This window comes from Micromesistius poutassou (assembly GCF_964030765.1).
Source record: "Micromesistius poutassou genome assembly, contig: SCAFFOLD_374, whole genome shotgun sequence".
NCBI classification, from domain to species: Eukaryota; Metazoa; Chordata; class Actinopteri; order Gadiformes; family Gadidae; genus Micromesistius; species Micromesistius poutassou.
In genome coordinates, this window is record NW_028177148.1 from 1 (window position 1) to 20,000 (window position 20,000).

Consider the following 20,000-nt stretch of genomic DNA (forward strand, 5'->3'; position numbering starts at 1 on the left):
TGCTGTTGGACAGCCAGCCTTGTTAAAAGGCCTTGTGACGGGCAGGGCCGGCCGTCTGGCTACCAGTCACTCACAACGCCCGCGCCTCCGCACTGACAGTCCTCCTCCTCCTCCTCCCTCCCTCCCTCCCTCGCTCTCTCTGTTCTCCATCTCTCTCCATCTCCAGTACTTCAGTCTCTCGCCCTCATTCTCTCAGACCACCTACCACACACACACACACACACACACACACACACACACACACACACACTCACGGAGACACACAGATATACGTGGATACACACACACACACACACACACGGAGACACACAGATATACGTGGATACACACACACACACACACACACACGTGATGACCACCACACACACACGAAGACCGCCACACACACACACACACACCGACACACCGACACACACACACACACACACACACACACACACACACACACACACACACACACACACACACACACACAGGGGCTCCAGAGGCCCACCCCCCCACCCCCCAGCCTGAGGTGAGGTGTTCCGCTGCGGCCTCAGCGCTGAGGTGAGGCCGTCGCTGCCAGAGGAGACAACGCGCCGCGGCTAAGTGGCCATCGGTTGTTATGCGGCCGTTCTCCATGAAGGAGGATAGCTCCTGATAGCTGCTGCTATCGCTACGAGCTACGTTAGCCTGGCGGCGCCGGGCTGGCCGCGCCCCCGGCCCAGAGGAGCCTCAGGATCTACGGCCTTGTTGCTGGTCAATCAAGTTTTTAGACAGAATGACAGAAATTCCTGATTACTAATGAATGAAGAAGAATCCCCAAGACAAATCTTTCACCCGACCACAGCAGCCATCACGATCGCATTCTTACACATCCTGATGGAGGTCGCCGCTTCTCTGTGTCACCGTCGTCATGGGGACAGACGTTTTATATTTATTTTATTTATCTATGAAGTAAGCCTCGTTGTATGAGGACAAAACAACAGATTTGTTTTTTATGGGGACAGACAGGAAGTCGTTTGTGTTTTATGGGGACAGACAGGAAGTCATCTGTGTTTTATGGGGACAGGCAGGAAGTCGTTTGTGTTTTATGGGACAGACAGGAAGTCGTTTGTGTTTTATGGGGACAGACAGGAAGTCTTTTGTGTTTTATGGGGACGGACAGGAAGTCGTTTGTGTTTTATGGGGACAGACAGGAAGTCATTTGTGATTTATAGGGACAGACAGGAAGTCGTTCGTGTTTTATGGGGACAGACAGGAAGTCGTTTGTGTTTTATGGGGACAGACAGGAAGTCATGTGTGTTTTATGGGGACAGACAGGAAGTCATTCGTGTTTTATGGGGACAGACAGGAAGTCATGTGTGTTTTATGGGGACAGATAGGAAGTCATTCGTGTTTTATGGGGACAGACAGGAAGTCAATCACTTCATCACTTCCCATCCCGCCAGATGCAGAGGAGAGATAAGTGTGCTTGGATACACTGCAATTCTGAACGTGGAATGAAAATAAAACTTGCTCTGAAGTAAACTCAATCAAGGATTTTCTTGGTTGTGAAAAACTTTTTTTTTTTTAAGAATTCCCACTCTATGCGTCTAGGAGCAAGGTTTGGATAAAGAAAGCAATTCACAGAGACGGAGCGAGAGAGTGTGCTAGAGAGCAGGAGAGAGAGAGCAAGCAAGTGAGTGAGTGGTGGAGCGAGAGAGAGCGAGAGAGCCGAAGATAGGGAGTGAGAGAGCGGACGGTGGAGAGAAGATAACTTAAGCAGCCTTGTCATGCTTCATGGAGTTTGGCATTTCACAGAAGTACACGTTGGAATCTCTTTCTCTCTCTCTCCATTTCTTTGTCTCAACACACACACACACACACACACACACACACACACACACACACACACACACACACACACACACACACACACACACACACACACACACACACACACACACACACACACACACACCGTGTGAAGAGTGACACATTGGCTGAGTACACTCCGCACTCGCGGTGTGGAGGGAACCAAAGCCTTTTCTGTCACCAGGATTAAACTGTGGATTAATACATGTCACACACACACACACACCTGGGGGGGTGTTTAACAGCGATGGTTGGACCATCGACCAGCTAAGGCCGGCCCCTAGGGCGGTAGCTAGCTGGTACCAGGGCTGAGTACCTGTAAATGACCTTGTACTTGTTGGAGGACTGGTTCAATATGAGTATGGCTCCGATTCTTCCAGTGTAAGTAGGGTAATTATACCAGGGGTAACACTGAGGTAATTATACCAGGGTAACACTGGGGTAATTATACCAGGGGTAACACTGGGGTAATTATACCAGGGGTAACACTGGGGTAATTATACCAGGGGTAACACTGGGGTAATTATACCAGGGGTAACACTGGGGTAATTATACCAGGGGTAACACTGAGGTAATTATACCAGGGGTAACACTGGGGTAATTATACCAGGGGTAACACTGGGGTAATTATACCAGGGGTAACACTGGGGTAATTATACCAGGGGTAACACTGGGGTAATTATACCAGGGGTAACACTGGGGTAATTATACCAGGGGTAACACTGAGGTAATTATACCAGGGGTAACACTGGGGTAATTATACCAGGGGTAACACTGAGGTAATTATACCAGGGGTAACACTGGGGTAATTATACCAGGGGTAACACTGGGGTAATTATACCAGGGGTAACACTGGGGAAATTATACCAGGGGTAACACTGGGGTACAGTTACCCTGTTCCGGTCACACTGGGGTACGTATACCCTGGTTGGGTACCATCGGGGTACAGGTACCCTGGTCCGGTACCACTGGGGTACAGGTACCCTGGTCCGGTACCACTGGGGTACAGGTACCCTGGTCCGGTACCATCGGGGTACAGGTACCCTGGTCCGGTACCACTGGGGTACAGGTACCCTGGTCCGGTACCACTGGGGTACAGGTACCCTGGCTGGGTAGGTGAACCCTGTACGAGGCGGTAAGAGGGAGGAGGCCGGGGGAGGTGGGCGGGCGGGCGCGTGACGAGCGTTCACGCGAGCGCCACCGGGGTACCCGGGTACCCAGGGCGCGCGTGGGGAACGGGGAACGGCGAGCGCCGTTCAGAGCGGTGGTTAATCAAAGCGGACGAATTAAAAGAGTTATCGCCCCGCTCAGGGCCGCCGAGGGGCCTGGTGGGCCCAGCCAGACGACTAAATAAAAAGAGAGAGAGCGCTGTAGATGGTATCTAGCGCCGGTTAATAGTGTGTGTGTGTGTGTGTGTGTGTGTGTGTGTGTGTGTGTGTGTGTGTGTGTGTGTGTGTGTGTGTGTGTGTGTGTGTGTCTCGCCCTGCAGGTAAGCGTGAGTGTGTTTTGAGGGACACTAGGGAGAATAAAATGTCTCCACTTATTAGAACCGGGGTGGGAGGGTGTGTGTGGGTTATGTAGGCGTACGTGTGTGTGTGCCTGCAGCGGTGCGTTTGTGCGTGTGTGCGTGTGTGCGCGTGTGTGTGTGTGTGTGTGTGTGTGTGTGTGTGTGTGTGTGTGTGTGTGTGTGTGTGTGCACGTGTGTGTGTCTTACCTCACGTTGGCTTCACAGCTGGTGGCCGCTTGGTTGAACTGCTCACTGCTCTGTCGGAACCGCTCCATGTTCTACACACACACACACACACAAACACACACACACACACACACACACACACACACACACACACACACACACACACACACACACACACACACACACACACACACACACACACACACACACACACACACACACACACACACAAACAAACACACACACACACAGTTAGAAATCACATTAAGAGATCATGACATGATGTAAATACGTTACCAATAAAAGTACTTTTCCATGCATGCAACATGAAAGAGTCCCTGCGGGCGGGAGGCTGCAGTGAAGCGGTCCCTTGGTCTCTCCTGTGCGGTAGGTACACTGATGGAGACGTTTCTCTTCTGCCTAGTTAATTAAAACAAAGGGTCTGCCGAGGCCTGAGCCCAGCCTGCTCCCACCAGGCACCAGGTGAGTCCAGTTGCGTAACGGCTGTTTCTGCTCAGCTGGCTGTAAGCGGTCTGTAAAGGCCACCTTTAGGTTCTGCCCACTACAACGCGTAACGGGTCCTGACCTGCGTCTGAGAGGGTGAGGCGTACGTGGCCGTACGGTATTGTCGGCATGAATGCCGTCCGACTTCAGAGTGATTATGTGCTCAGACTACGGGGGAGGAGGATGAAATAACCTCCTCGTCAATACAATACGTATCCATACGCTTCCACGTCTACGTGTGTTAAAAGCGGCGGCCGTCCCTCACGGCTCCCCTGAAGCGGTCCGGAGGTGAAGCCCGCCTGCACCACCACCACTCCTCCTCCACCTTCTGTACTGCGGAGAGGACAGAAGAGAACCACTCTCCCCCTCCTCCGCCCGACAGGAAAGGGAGTAAAACGGGGACGGACGGTCACGTCGCTGTGCTGCAGTTAAGAGACGCCGTGGTACCGTGTAATGTTTCTCACCCAATAGTCACTAACTCGTATTCAATCATCTATAATTCACTAACTCATTAGGACGGGTCCCACTAATGTCCAAGCGAGACCGGGTGGCCCCGCCCGTTCTGCCGGCGGTTTGAGTCCGCCCCGCAGGAGGGTCTGGAGAGGACCAATACATTGCTTTCTCGTTTCGATACGTTTTTTTTGCGGGAGCCAATCACCAAAGCTGGCTTTTCCCCCCCTGGCGCGCTATTGGCTGGTTTAACACAACGCAAGCAGCCCAATTGCGTACAGAGTCAATTTAACTCCGCCCGTGCCATCTACCAACGTGCAATCTACCACTGAGCTCGGTCTGGCAACAGCCAGGCTAGGGTTAGCGCCATGTGTCACCCAGCAGAGGACAGAAGGACTGACGGGGGTTCAGGTCCAGCTGGTGGGGGGGCAGGGCTAAGGGAGTCAAAGGCCCTTTGCCCCCGGTCTGGTGGATGGAGTTGGATTGGAGTAAGGGACTGGGGTTGGGGTCTAACCCCTACCTCACCATTAGGGCGTCACTGTTTGTGGACAGGGAGTGTGGAACACACAACCTTCTCAGCGGGGGTCCACGGCCCTTTGCCCCAGTGTGGTGGATGTCAGTGTCAGAGGAGGAGGGGGCTGCTGGCGCTACGGCGCAGGTCGACAGCTGCTCCCTGCAGCACAACCACGCTGGACTGTGTTTGTTCTGCTCTGATCACCCCCACAAACACCGTCAGGACGGAGCGGAGTCAGGACGGAGCGCCACCGCCTACGAGCGCTCCGTGCAAATGAGTGTACGTGTGTGTGTGTGTGTGTGTGTGTGTATGTGTGTGTGTGTACGCAAGTTTGTGTACGTGAGTGTGTGTGTCTGCGTGAGTGAGTGTGAGTGTGTGTGTCTGCGAGAGTGTGAGTGTCTACGAGAGTGTGAGTGAGTGAGTGAGTGAGTGTGTGTGCGTGTGTGTGTCTGCGAGAGTGTGAGTGTCTACGAGAGTGTGAGTGAGTGAGTGAGTCTACGAGAGTGTGAGTGAGTGAGTGAGTCTACGAGAGTGTGAGTGAGTGAGTGAGTCTACGAGAGTGTGAGTGAGTGAGTGAGTCTACGAGAGTGTGAGTGAGTGAGTGAGTGAGTGTGTGTGCGTGTGTGTGTCTGCGAGAGTGTGAGTGTCTACGAGAGTGTGAGTGAGTGAGTGAGTCTACGAGAGTGTGAGTGAGTGAGTGAGTCTACGAGAGTGTGAGTGAGTGAGTGAGTGAGTGTGTGTGCGTGTGTGTGTCTGCGAGAGTGTGAGTGTCTACGAGAGTGTGAGTGAGTGAGTGAGTCTACGAGAGTGTGAGTGAGTGAGTGAGTCTACGAGAGTGTGAGTGAGTGAGTGAGTGAGTGTGTGTGCGTGTGTGTGTCTGCGAGAGTGCGTGTGTGTGTGTGTGTGTGTGTGTGTGTGAGGAGGCGGTGTGTGTGTGTGTGTGTGTGTGTGAGGAGGCGGTGTGTGCAGAGCGACCCAGAGCGCGGCGTCGGTCACAGAGCCGGTGATAAGCTGTGGGCTGGCAGCGGGCAGCGCCGAGCAGTCCAACGCTAAAGCCTCCCCAGAGCCCCCCCCACCCCCAGCGTCTGTCACACACACACACACACACACACACACACACACACACACACACACACACACACACACACACACACACACACACACACACACACACACACACAAGAACAATGCAAGCTTGGCTTAAATAAATTCAACACGCTTGGGATCAACACACACACACACCTGCAAACACACACACACACACACACACACTTTGACACACACACACACACACACACACACACCTGCAAACACACGCAAAGCCTTACACACACAGGCACAGCTGTGCACGGCCTCATGGACAAGCACAAGAATATTGAAGCTTGGTGTGGAAATGCTAAATACTGCAATAAGAGCAACACACAGACACACACACACACACACACACACAACACAGACACACACAACACACAGACACACACACACACACACACAACACACAGATAAACCTGCAAGCACATACACATCCCTGCAGACACACACACACACACACACACACACACACATCCTTGCAGACACACGACACACACACATCCCTGCACACACACACACACACACACACACACACACACATCCCTGCAGACACACGCACACATCCCTGCAGACACACACACACACACACACACACACACACACACACACACACACACACACACACACACACACACACACACACACACACACACACACACACACATCCTTGCAGACACACGACACACACACATCCCTGCAGACACACACACACACACATACTCACACGCAACTCGATTGTGCGATGCTGTGTACACACACACACACACACACACCGGGCCTCCACAAAGAGGACGGGGTCTTTGTCCAAACAAGCCCAGACTAACGGCACGGAGCCCGCGGCGGCGGCGGCGGCGGCGGCGCTCTGCCCGCCCGCCTAGCGCTGGAGCTCTGAGGCCCGAGCGGGCGCTAATGACCCCATTAGAGACCCCCCGGTAGGCTGACACCTGCCCCCCACGCCGCCGCCGCCACCGCCGCCGCCGCCACCGCCGCCGCAGCCCGCTAATGCCCGGTACCGCACCGGACGCCGCGCTGCCGTCCACTAATCACAAAGATGTAATTACCTGGTCTCTGTTAGCACGCCGCCAGAGCAGCTAGAGCGTTAGAGAGGCTAGTAGCAGGAGACGACAGCGCGGAGACGGCGTTGTGGCACCAGCTGGCGTCCAGGTAAGCTAGCATGCTAGCGCTACAGGCTAGCGTTGAGACGGGCTAGCGGTGAATAATAGCATAGAGGCAAGCTGTGTGCTACAGGCTAGTATTGACACCAGCCAGCCGGTGCAAGATAGCACAGAGGCATGTTAGCGGTACGGGCTAACGTTAAAACAAGTAAGCCGTACAAGCTAGCAGAGACAAGCTAGCGGTAAAGGCTAGCATTAAGACAAGCTAGCGGTACAAGCTAGCAGGTACAAGCTAGCAGAGATAAGCTAGCGGTACAGGCTAGCATTAATACAAGCTAGCGGTACAAGCTAGCAGGTACAAGCTAGCAGAGGCAAGCTAGCGGTATAAGCTAGCAGTATAAGCTAGCGGTACAGGCTAGCATTTAGACAGGCTAGCGGTATAAGCTAGCGGTTCAGTCTAGCCTTAAGACAGGCTAGCGGTATAAGCTAGCGGTACAGGCTAGCATTAAGACAGGCTAGCGGTATAAGCTAGCGGTATAAGCTAGCGGTACAGACCAGCCTTAACACATGCCAGAGTGAGCAAATCCAAAGTGGAAATTGAACCAGCGGAGTGGAAACGCCTCCAGCCCAGGTCAATCAGACTATTGGCAACTTTCAATGCCTCATCTTTCAAAATTTAACTTTTTTTCGCAACACACACACACACACACACACACACACACACACACACACACACACACACACACACACACACACACACACACACACACACACACACACACACACACTCTTATAATCAACAGATTAACAGTTGTCTTTGGACAACATGGAGCAGTTGAGTTCCCTCCTGTTATGGAGGCTCAGATAAAGTAAACAAGAGCAATAACAATCACAGCCAACACGCTGATTTAGATAAGAATGAAAGATTTGATTTATGATTCAGAGAGAGCGAGGGGGACAAAGCGTCGTGTACACAAAGACAGAGGGCCGGATAAGCCCTGCCATGCAACGTCTACATCTGTGATATTTACCACTCTGCAGCCTCGCTTTCTCCCTCTGTCTCCCTCCCTCCCTCCCTCCTCCTCTCCTCATCCTCCCCTCCATCCCTTCCTTCTCTCCTTATCCTTTTCCTTTCCTCTCTCCTCATCCTCCCATCCCTCTCTTCCTTCTCTCCTCCCCTCCCCTCCTTCCCTCCTCTCCTTCTCTCCTCTCCTCTTTCTCTCCTCATCCTCCCCTCCTTCTCTCCTCATCCTCCTCTCCTCCCCTCCTTCTCTCCTCATCCTCCTCTCCTCCCCTCTTTCTCTCCTCATCCTCCCCTCCCTTCTCTTCTCTCCTCATCCTCCCCTCCTTCTCTCCTCATCCTCCCCTCCTTCTCTCCTCATCCTCCCCTCCTCATCCTCCCCTCCCTTCTCTTCTCTCCTCATCCTCCCCTCCTTCTCTCCTCTCCTCATCCTCCCCTCCTTCTCTCCTCATCCTCCCCTCCTTCTCTCCTCATCCTCCCCTCCTCCTCTCCTCATCCACCCCTCCTTCTCTCCTCATCCTCCCCTCCTCATCCTCCCCTCCTCCCCTCCTTCTCTCCTCATCCTCCTCTCCTCCCCTCCTTCTCTCCTCATCCTCCCCTCCATCTCTTCTCTCCTCATCCTCCCCTCCTTCTCTTCTCTCCTCATCCTCCCCTCCTTCTCTCCTCTCCTCTCCTCATCCTCCCCTCCTTCTCTCCTCATCCTCCCCTCCTTCTCTCCTCTCCTCATCCTCCCCTCCTTCTCTCCTCATCCTCCCCTCCTTCTCTCCTCATCCTCCCCTCATTCTCTCCTCACCCTCCGCTCCTTCTCTCCTCTCTCCTCCCTCCTCCTCCCTGCTGGCCTCCAGCGTGGTGTGGGACAACACGGCGAGCCACTTCTGCCTTCACACACACCAGCCTTTCATTTGAACGGCTGAGCTCCTAGCCACCATAATCTTGCACAACAATAATTGGCCACACTCCAATTACTGAAACCACACGATTCCATTTACAGCAGCAATTCAAGTCTCACCGGCGCCTGCAGCCGGGGTGAGTGGGTTATTTGTGTCCCTGCTCACTTAATTGTTTCACAAACAGCAGATTGAATTGATTTATTAATGGGGAATGGATGAATTGGTTTAGTGCAGCAACAAATGAATATGGACAATGACAGATGGCGAAATACATCCTCTGTTCTACTGTTATTTAGGATTTTACAGTAGTATAACTCTCTCAAAAGGGCGGCGCATTGCTAACAGACTCCCATGATGCATTGGGATGCAGCCCCCGGAGCGCCAACAGGATTTCTCAGGTCTGGACCTCAGAGTCGGAGTCTTTGAGTCACTGTTTCCCCCTGCCCCCTAAGCACCCTGAAAGGTTCACTGTAGGTCACCTCACCTTAAAGAGTGTGTGTGTGTGTGTGTGTGTTTAGGCCTGTCGCGATAAGCAATAAATCAATTAATCGCACGATAAATTAAAATGAGACGATCATTTTGCCGTCCGCGATAAATGAGCTTTTGTTTTATTTATTTTTCCTCGTGTCTCTCTCTATCAAAGAGACTGGATGACAAGAGTTTTCACTCCGGAGCGTCGGTCTCCACAGACCCTCTGGCTTCCTCAATGAGGAGTTAACCCTCGATGAGGAGTTAACCCTCGATGAGGAGTTAACCCTCGATGAGGAGTTAACCCTCGATGAGGAGTTAACCCTCGAGTCACTGGTCAGTCACTGGTCAGTCACTGGTCAGTCACTGGTCAGTCACTGGTCAGTCACTGGTCAGCTGTATGCTCTCTGTGTGGGAGGCGGAGCCCTGGCGTTACAGAGTCAGAGCCCGTCTTCCGCCCGTCTTCCTAGACATTCTCTGCCAGAGAGCAGCATGAGAGCAGCATGAGAGCCCCGTGAGGAGCAGCAAGCCAGAGGAAACGCTAGCTGAGATTTGGAGGAATGAAGAACAAGGATGGAATTGGTTTCAAAGCCGAACGCGACAGCTGCCGCGTGGGAGCACTCCGGGTTCAAACCCGATGACGGCGGTGAACCACTTAACCCGTGCTAGGCGCTACGTCGCATTTGTTGTAAAACGGTAGAAACTAAACGCGCCGATACAGCAAACATGCATCTGCACCTAAAGCATCATCATCAGATGCAGTTTTCCCTGCTGAAAACAGATGATGGGACGTCTCCGTCTTCAGTCCACAATCACTGGAGCGTTTAGTGGACAAAGTACAAACAGGATGAAATGGTGCGCGCTCACTGACAGTGGAGGTCGCTTCATGTAGTTTTATTTCTGTTTTATTTATTGTTTTTGGTTGTTTTGTTTATTTATTTAGGATATTTAAAATGTCTGCCAGTTCCAGTGTTGAATATTCTTTAGAAATAACAGTTTATTGATCTTTGAAAGGTTTGTACTTGCATTATTATGCCATTATCATTATATTAGTTTATAAATGGTCTCAAAACGGCAATATTATCGCTTATCGCAATCATTTCTGGGACAATTTATCGCCCAGCAAAATGTGCTATCATGACAGGCCTATGTGTGTGTGTGTGTGTGTGTGTGTGTGTGTGTGTGTGTGTGTGTGTGTGTGTGTTACAGTGTGTGTGTGTGTGTGTGTTACAGTGTGTGTGTGTGTGTGTGTGTGTGTGTGTGTGTGTTACAGTGTGTGTGTGTGTGTGTGTGTGTGTGTGTGTGTGTTACTGTGTGTGTGTGTGTGTGTGTGTGTGTGTGTGTTACAGTGTGTGTGTGTGTGTGTTACAGTGTGTGTGTGTGTGTTACAGTGTGTGTGTGTGTGTGTGTGTGTGTGTGTGTGTGTGTGTGTGTGTTACAGTGTGTGTGTGTGTGTGTGTTACAGTGTGTGTGTGTGTGTGTGTGTGTGTGTGTGTGTGTGTGTGTGTGTGTGTGTCCTACCCTCTTCTCCAGCAGGTCCAGCTGTTCCTTGTAGAAGGCGTCCATCACTTTCAGATCTGCATCCTTCTTCTGCAGCCGCTTGGCCTTAACACACACACACACACACATTTAAAACACACACACACACACACACATTTAAAACACACACACACACACACTTAAAACACACACACACACACAATTAAAACACACGCACACACACACACACACACACACACACACATTTAAAACACACACACATGTACACAGTGCTGAAGGGTTTCCCCGCGGTGCCTATCTCAGCAGGAGCTGTGCCGGTCTCTCTCTGCCCCGTGATGCCCAAAGGGCCCCGGGCTACGGGAACAGCCCGGCGTATCCACGCCGCATTAGCATATCGTAGCTTAGTGTTAGCACACCACAGCAGGCAGCACGGCTAATATTAGCCTAGCATAGCTCATGTGAGCATGTGGCCAATATTGGAACATCCCTTATTAATATTAGTGTGCCACAGTCAAACGTTATATTTATGAACAAACAGATCCCAGCTCCTAATGAGTTCTTTATTGACAGAGGAGCCACGCGGTGGGCTGTTTAAAACACACACACACAGGAATGGGATGAACACGGCAGGCAGCTCATCAGAGAGGAGAGGACGGAGTCTGAGGCACAGTGGGTTGAAGGGAGACACACAGACAGAGAATGAGACACAGACACAGAGAGACACAGACAGAGAGACACACAGACACAGACAAACACACACAGAGACGGGCAGAGAGAGAGACACAGACAGAGAGAGACACAGACAGAGAGACACACAGACACAGACAAACACACAGACAGAGACGGACAGAGAGAGAGACACAGACAGAGAGACACACAAACACAGACAAACACACAGACAGAGAATGAGACACAGACACAGACAGAGAGACACACAAACACAGACAAACACACAGACAGAGACGGACACAGAGAGAGACACAGACAGAGAGACACACAAACACAGACAAACACACACAGAGACGGACAGAGACACAGACAGAGAGACACACAAACACAGACAAACACACAGACAGAGACGGACACAGAGAGAGACACAGAGAGAGAGACAGACAGACAGACAGACACAGAGAGAGACACAGACACACAAACAAACAGACAGACAAACAGAGCGTGCAAGCCAGAGAGAGCGCAAGCAAGAGAGAGCACGCGAGACACAGAGAGAGAGAAACAGAGACAGACAGAGAGAGAGAGAGAGACACAGAGAGAGAGACACAGAGAGAGAGACAGAGACAGACAGAGAGAGAGCGAGACACAGAGAGAGAGAGAGAGAGAGACACACAGAGAGAGAGACAGAGACAGAGACAGACAGACATAGACACACAGACAGACAAACAGACAGACAGACAGACAGACAGACACACAGACACACAGACAGACAGACAGACAGACAGACAGAGCGCTAGTCAGAGAGCTCTGACGGTGTGGAGCAGAGGACTGCGGTGGACGACGTTGGGCGATAACAAGCTGCAGCTTACCAGAAGTTGTAGCTGGGCTGGAGGCTGAGGAGTCAGGAGACAAGCAGCGGGAGGGGAAGGCGAGCGGCGGAGAGACGGACAGGAGACAGGGGAATAAAAGTGTTAAGAAGCCAAGGTTCGCAATTTGCGTCCAACCGATACGCAGTCGTTAGAAAAGCGGGCCAATGAGGTTATTTTCAATACTCAAGTTCACGTCAAAAGCGCCGCAGCGGGAGTCGCTATTGGTCACTCCAAACGGCGGCGGCGGGCACAATTAGTGTCAGACGGCACAGCGTGACGCCATTGTTCATTCATCAACAACGTCCGCTGAGGAGGACTTGACACACGTCTCACGGCGGTCTTTATTTCATCGTTCAGCCACTACCAGAGCGCTCTGGTTATCAGAGCCGCTGCCAGGGCTGCTCAGGGATTGGTCGAGAGGGGGGTCGGGTCGTCGGGGGGTAACCGGGGGGGGGTACAGTGGTCTGGACGTCGTCATGGTGACAGTTCGCGACGTTGGGTTGGGTCAACACATGTCATCATCACAACCACAAGGTTAAAAGGTCAGAGAGCAGGTCAGTGAGGATGGGGATGGGGATGGGGATGGGGGGTCCCTATGGGGATGTTCCGGACGGAGGGAGGCCCGGTAGGAGCGGTCCGAGGGTGCAGAGGTACCCGGGGTGAGGACATGGAGGAGCCCTGGGCGCGGTGACCGAGGCTGACAGGCAACGCCAGGGGACGCACGGCGGTGGAGGAGGGGGAGGAGCCCACGGACCAGCACTAAGTCAAGAGAGCCGTCTGAGAGAACGACTAAAATCAACCTTCAAACATACCGAGAGAGAGAGAGAAGTTCAGAGCTGAGAGCTGCCTGAAGGAACACATACAGAAGTGTGTGTGTGTGTGATTATTAGGAGTGGGTGAGAGTGGGTGAGAGAGAGAGAGAGAAAGAAAGAAAGAAAGAAAGAAAGAGGAAGGACGTGAGAAGGAGTGAGCGAGAGAATCTAGTTTGAGAGTCGGGAGAGAATCAGAACGAGCAAAACTATTTTTGAAGGACATTCAATCACAATCCTCCCATACTTCTGTAACTCTGTTCTGCTGAGAGGTTTCCAGAAGGACAGTTGAGACAGCAGAGAGAATAGTGTTCTGTTGGTGACCAGAACACAAAGGATTGTGGGGGAAGATAAGCCGAGAAGTAAAAAGTTGATAAATTGCTGAAATAAATGAGAAAAAAAACTGTTTCTAAAGACTGCCATTTTGCTCTCACTAAACCCCCTATGGAAGCGTCAGTTTTTCCAGAAAGAACGGCAATAAAAAAAGTTCTATGATAATAAGTATCACGTTATTATGATGGTAATATTTCAACGTTAACCTGCACTAAAACATTATAGATTTTTATTGGCAATCAGCAGCGGGGCCGATTATCAGATGTTGGGAGGACTTGCGTCGGGCCGAGATGAGTGGATTCCACGGAAGAGGGTAAAGAAAAGTTAATTAGCAGCTGTGTAATTTAGAGCGGCAGCCAGCGGCCGCGGGCTGGGGGAGATTAGCCCAGCAACGCGCCGCCGCGCTACAGTAGCACCGCCGCGCGCGCTTCTGCATAGCAATCAATCCAGTTCAGACTGGGACCACCACCACGGTCCCCAGTCCACCTGACACCATGGAGGCTCTGTCTGTCTGTCTGTCTGTCTGTCTGTCTGTCTGTCTGTCTGTCTGTCTGTGTGTTTATTGTGTTGTCTCCCAACAAGCCGATACATTAGCACTCGTTAACCATCACACTGATAATTAGAGAGAGAGACAGACAGACAGACAGACAGACAGACAGACAGACAGGGGAGAGCAGGGTGGAGGGGGGACAGTAGGGTGAAGGGGGGAGAGCAGGGTGAAGGGGAGAGAGTAGGGTGAAGGGGGGAGAGCAGGGTGAAGGGGGGAGAGTAGGGTGAAGGGGGGAGAGTAGGGTGAAGGGGGGAGAGAGTAGGGTGAAGGGGGGAGAGCAGGGTGAAGGGTGAGTAAAGGGTTGAGTGCAGGGTGGCGGGTGAGTGAAGGGGTGAGAGCGGAGAGTGGAAGGGGGAGTGAAGGGGGGGGAGAGCAGAGAGGAGGTGGGAGTGAAGGGGGGGGGGGGGGTGGGAGAGCAGGGTGGGATCAGATAGGCCGACCCCCCAGGCGGACTAATACCTTTACATGCAGAACCATGTCAGCCGCTGCTGATCACAATTACTGATACACCGCTGCTGGGCTTATCTCTCACTCACACACACACACACACACACACACACACACACACACACACACACACACACACACACACACACACACACACACACGGGCGCGTTTTGTACAGGACGGGGACGGGGTGGGAATGAGGAGAGAAGAGATGACATGCATGACTTTGGCAGTGAAGTCCTTGGCTAATCTTCCGCCGTTTAAACGTAACTGATGAAATGTGAAACGTCCCGTTTTGATGCACTGCGCTGGCTGCTGCTGCTCCACGCTAACTGGAGGTAACGAGTCTCTAAAGGCTGGAAATGGCACATTTAAAGGCTTAATTGGGCAGTAGTTAGATTAAAAAAGGTGCAGATTTGTTTTGCATTTGCAGCCAAGCTCACTGGAAAGAGTGAAGTTCAACACGTAGAGAATGTTGTGGTGCCATCTAGTGGACGTCGATGGGACTGCTTGAATGTGACGCATTAGGACCCAAAAATAATATGGATAAATATCGATAAAGGTATTGAATCCACATCTAAAATGCCCCTACCTGCTCCTTAATGACCTGTCTCTGTACTGTCTAACCCCTACCTGCTCCTTAATGACCTGTCTCTGTACTGTCTAACCCCTACCTGCTCCTTAAGGACCTGTCTCTGTACTGTCTAACCCCTACCTGCTCCTTAATGACCTGTCTCTGTACTGTCTAACCCCTACCTGCTCCTTAATGACCTGTCTCTGTACTGTCTAACCCCTACCTGCTCCTTAATGACCTGTCTCTGTACTGTCTAACCCCTACCTGCTCCTTAATGACCTGTCTCTGTACTGTCTCACCCCTCCCTGCTCCTTAACGACCTGTCTCTGTACTGTCTAACCCCTACCTGCTCCTTAATGACCTGTCTCTGTACTGTCTAACCCCTACCTGCTCCTTAATGACCTGTCTCTGTACTGTCTCACCCCTCCCTGCTCCTTAACGCCCTGTCTCTCTGTCCCCTCTCCAGCCCTCTACAGTACCGTCTAAAGGTCAGGACTCGTGTTCTGGTTTTATTCGTTGCTCCGTTAACGGCGGAAAACTCCATCTGAGCCCGTGAGCGCTGAGTCAGCCCCCGGCCCCATTAACGCTGATTCAAGGTTCTAGGTGAGAGACCCCCCAATGAGGAGGAGCAGGGGCGAGGGAGGGAGGGAGGGAGGGAGGGAGGGGGGGGGAGGATGGAGTGGGAGAGCGAGGGAGGATGGAGAGCACTTGGCAGCTGCCCACAGAGGGGGTGAAAGGCCGGTCGGGTAAAATGGGATTTTCTAATTGTTCCGGGAAAAAAAGAGCGAATAGATCTTGTTGTGTGTGAGGGGGGGGGGGGGGGAGGGGGGAGGGGGGAGACCAGAGCCCCCCCCCCTCAGCTCAACCACCTCCTTTCTTCAGCTCCACGCTGAAATTCCGATCCGGAGCGGGGCGGGGGGGGGAACAGAGCGGGGGAGCTGGAGGAGCACCACAGAGCGGAGGCTTCCACCGCGTATAACCCCACCTGTAGACCCCCACACCCCTCCACACACCTCCACCTCCACCTCCGTGGGAGCGGACCGCGCCCGGACGCTCCAGCCCCACATCACTCTGGAGCACTCTGTCCCCATTCGCTTGACAACAACGTCGCTATGGTTACCATTCACCAGCCAATCGCCGCCCAGGCTCCAAGGCTGCTTGCATTTATTTTTAATTTGCAAGCAGAGTGACCAGAGACACAGGCACGCGCACGCACACACACACGCAGGCACGCACGCACACGCACGCACACACACACGCACGCTCACGCAGGAACGCAGGCACGCAGGCACGCATGCACACGCACACTCTTCTGGGAACACTAATTACCGCTTGGCCTGGAGGGGGGGGTCTGTGTGTGGAGATCCGTCCTGGCCTCCCCAGCCCTCCCCCAGCCCTCCCCCAGCCCCCCCCCAGCCCTCCCCCAGGCCTCTCATTAACTCACGGGGAGTGCTGGAGGCCTGATAAGACCCCGTCTCAGCCTCCCCCCAAACACCACCCACAAACACACCACCCAAACACCACCCACACACACACCACCCAAACACCACCCACACACACACCACCCACCCACACACCACCCACACATCTGTAGTAGAGCTGCAGTACCACATGGTGAGGTGGAGGGTAAGGCAAGAGGGGGGAGAGGGGAGAGGGGAGGAGGAGAGGAGAGAGGGGGGGATAGGAAAGCCCTACTGTCATCTTAAAGAGAACTGGGACGGGACTCTAGACCCTCCATCTCTCTGCACCAGTAGCGGTTCTACATTGAATTACGCCCCGGGCGAGACCCACTCCGTGGGGGGTGGCGATTACGGGCTGGCGGAGTTGTTGACGGGGGGCGGGGGGGCCTAAATCCGCCACTGCTCTGCACAGACCTCCCAGCTGGCGGCTCACTGCTCAGACCGCCGTCAGAGCAGTGAGCAGACGTCACCGAGCTGACGTCACCGGAACAACGCGTCGGAGTGAACATCCCACTGTCCACCAATCCCGCTGGAAGACACACACTTTACTAGTTCAGCCGTTGGGCCTCTGGAGCGCCACCCCCCCCCCCCCCCCCCCCCTCCCCTCCCCTAACGACGTACCAGCTGCTGGGCCTTCTCGTTCTCCTGGTGGGCCAGCAGCCGCTCCCCCCTCAGCACGGCGCTCATCTCCTCCCTCGCCGCCTCCCTCTCCTTCTTCGCCGCCTTGGCCAACTCCTCGCTCATGATCTGCTGCTGTCGCTCGTACCTGTGGACGCGCACGCACACACGCACGCACAACCACACAACACACACACACACACACACACACACACACACACACACACACACACACACACACACACACACACACACACACACACACACACACACACACACACAGAGTGAGGCTACCTCAGTGAAAGACAGGCTGCACTTCAAAACACACAAAGTGTGTTCCACAAACTGTCCACAAGAGGGCAGCGTTCCGCCTTGCCACCAGAGCTGTCACCTATCACAGTGACGCAAACTCAGTCTCTGTTATTATTAACGTTAAGCGGTACAGATTGACAGAATAAGCAGCACTGCAGTGAGCGACCTCCCTACGCGTCACCCACCTCTTCTGCTCGTCCGCTGCGCTAGCGCCAGCGTTAGCGTTGGCTTTAGTGGCGGTCTTGGGGCTGGTGGTCCTGGAGGTCTTGGGGCTGGTGGGGCGGGGTGCAGACTGTGGGGCGGCGGCGGCGGGCTGCGCTCTGGGAGCGGGCTTTGGGCTGGGCCGGCTGGTTGGGCCTGGCTGGGCCACTGCACAGCATGGAGCACGGAGAGGATTCAGGTCACAGGAACGACTGCTTTAGCTTCTAGTTTAGACCGCACACTTTCAAAGTTGAAACGGTGAGATCCGCTCACAGCAGCTGTTCCTGACGGAGTCCTCTTTGAACTTTTTAACTCTGCGTGCCAAACTGCGAGCCACAGAATTAAAGATTAATATGAATTTTAAGGATACGGTTATATCCCTTTTTATAAAACGGGTGGCTTAAATCAAGCGATCTGATTGGTTCCCAACTGTTGTATAATGAGCGTATACACACAGCTATGACGCCCGTTCAGTTTACAGAGTTCAGTATCACTCCGCGCCTAACTCTAACTGTTGTTTATGTATATATAAAAGCGATAGCATAGTTCACTGAAGCCTGAAAACATGTTGATTGATGGAGAGGGTGGAAATGTTGTAAAGCAATAGGCACACGCTGAGTGAACTCCATAGTAGGCTAAACCGAGCTACCATCTCTAGCCTTCTCTCTGAAGGACGCTACAGTGTGTTGCATAGCAACCGCCGAGCACTTTGCAGGCAGCCAGGAGGGACTACTTTTTTGTATTTGTTAAAAAAAAAAGCTTTTCCGACTTTCTCGCTTTTTCAAAATTGAGGGTGTCCATGACTCTTTAGAGAGTATTGTACACCTTTGTATACCGCCCACCTGTGGTGTTGCTATAAGCAAGGCAGCATTAGAAAGCTTACAGTGGCTTATAGTGACAGCATGAGGCTCCTGCTGAGAGCTCCAAGAAGCGCCAGTGCTTAGTCATATGTTAGTCAGTGTCGGGTACCTACCTGCTCTGCTGTGTTAACCTGATGTATGGATTTATGTGTAGCGCTTCTGAGTCAGAAAATGACTTAATTGCTGTCTTGGTGAACGCTGTACGCAGTTCTGTCGGATTCTCCTCCAGACTTTGGAACCATTGGTCGAACTTGTCTGTATGTTAGACATTGAATATTGTGGAGAGCTGTGTATTTTTTACTCTGTGTTCTTTCTGTTTGTTGTGATATGGATCCCCCTGGGTCTGAAATAAAGAGTTATTATTATTATTATTATTATGACTTTCATTTCGCCATACTTACGTAACCTCTGCTGCGCGTCGGGACGGACAACGCCCCTTAACTGTGGTATAATGAGAACATACCACAGCCTGTCGTGATCTATGCTTAATTATAACACCTGAGCAGGTGTGTCACCCCTGTACAGTAGTTCCCCTCCAGTGCTCGTGGCTGGCTGTTCCCCCTACTGGTGTGTCTCACCTGGTTCCTTGGGCTTGCTGGCTGGCTCTGGCTGGCTGCTCGCCGTGGTGGGGGGTGGTGAAGGGGGGCTGGGTGCCATGTTGGCCACTCCTCTCATCCTCTGGAGAACGTCCTCCGTCAGCTAGAGGCCATCGAGACATGGGGGGAGGAAGGAGGCGTGAGCCCGGGTCTGTAGCTGTGTTCCAAACCGTTCCCTATCACGGATACAGTGCACTAAATAGGGCTTTTGAATTTGAATTCTCAGTGGTTAACTTCATTCACTATATAGTGCACTATAAAATACCCAGAATGTGAGTGAACACACGACGTTCCCTACATGTGACTCCCGTGTACCACAATGCAATGCGGGCGCATTTACTGACGCAAATGACGTTCAGAAATGTTCAGCGTAGTGTCAGCGAATTCTCGTTTGTTCGTTCCCTATATAGTTCACTATGTCATAAACACTATATAGTTCACTGTGTCATAAACACTATATAGTTCACTATGTCATAGACACTATATAGTTCACTATGTCATAAACACTATATAGTTCACTATGTCATAAACACTATATAGTTCACTATGTCATAAACACTATATAGTTCACTATGTCATAAACACTATATAGTTCACTATGTCATAAACACTGTATAGT

General features: G+C 52.4%; 1 protein-coding gene across 1 annotated transcript in view; it reads right to left on the reverse strand.

Annotated features, from left to right (window-relative positions):
* Window positions 1–3,546: 3,546 nt before the first annotated feature.
* Window positions 3,547–20,000, reverse strand: part of LOC311376728 (MICOS complex subunit mic25a-like) — a gene marked incomplete at its 3' end in the record, with an annotated part of 17,606 nt that continues 1,152 nt past the window's right edge. The window contains exons 2-6 of the mRNA XM_084491214.1: window positions 19,364–19,484; window positions 17,910–18,093; window positions 17,416–17,560; window positions 11,105–11,188; window positions 3,547–3,621 (exon numbers count right to left, since the gene is read on the reverse strand). Of these exons, the coding sequence (XP_084347340.1) occupies window positions 3,547–3,621; window positions 11,105–11,188; window positions 17,416–17,560; window positions 17,910–18,093; window positions 19,364–19,484 (609 nt within the window). The remainder of the gene's footprint in view (window positions 3,622–11,104; window positions 11,189–17,415; window positions 17,561–17,909; window positions 18,094–19,363; window positions 19,485–20,000) is intronic.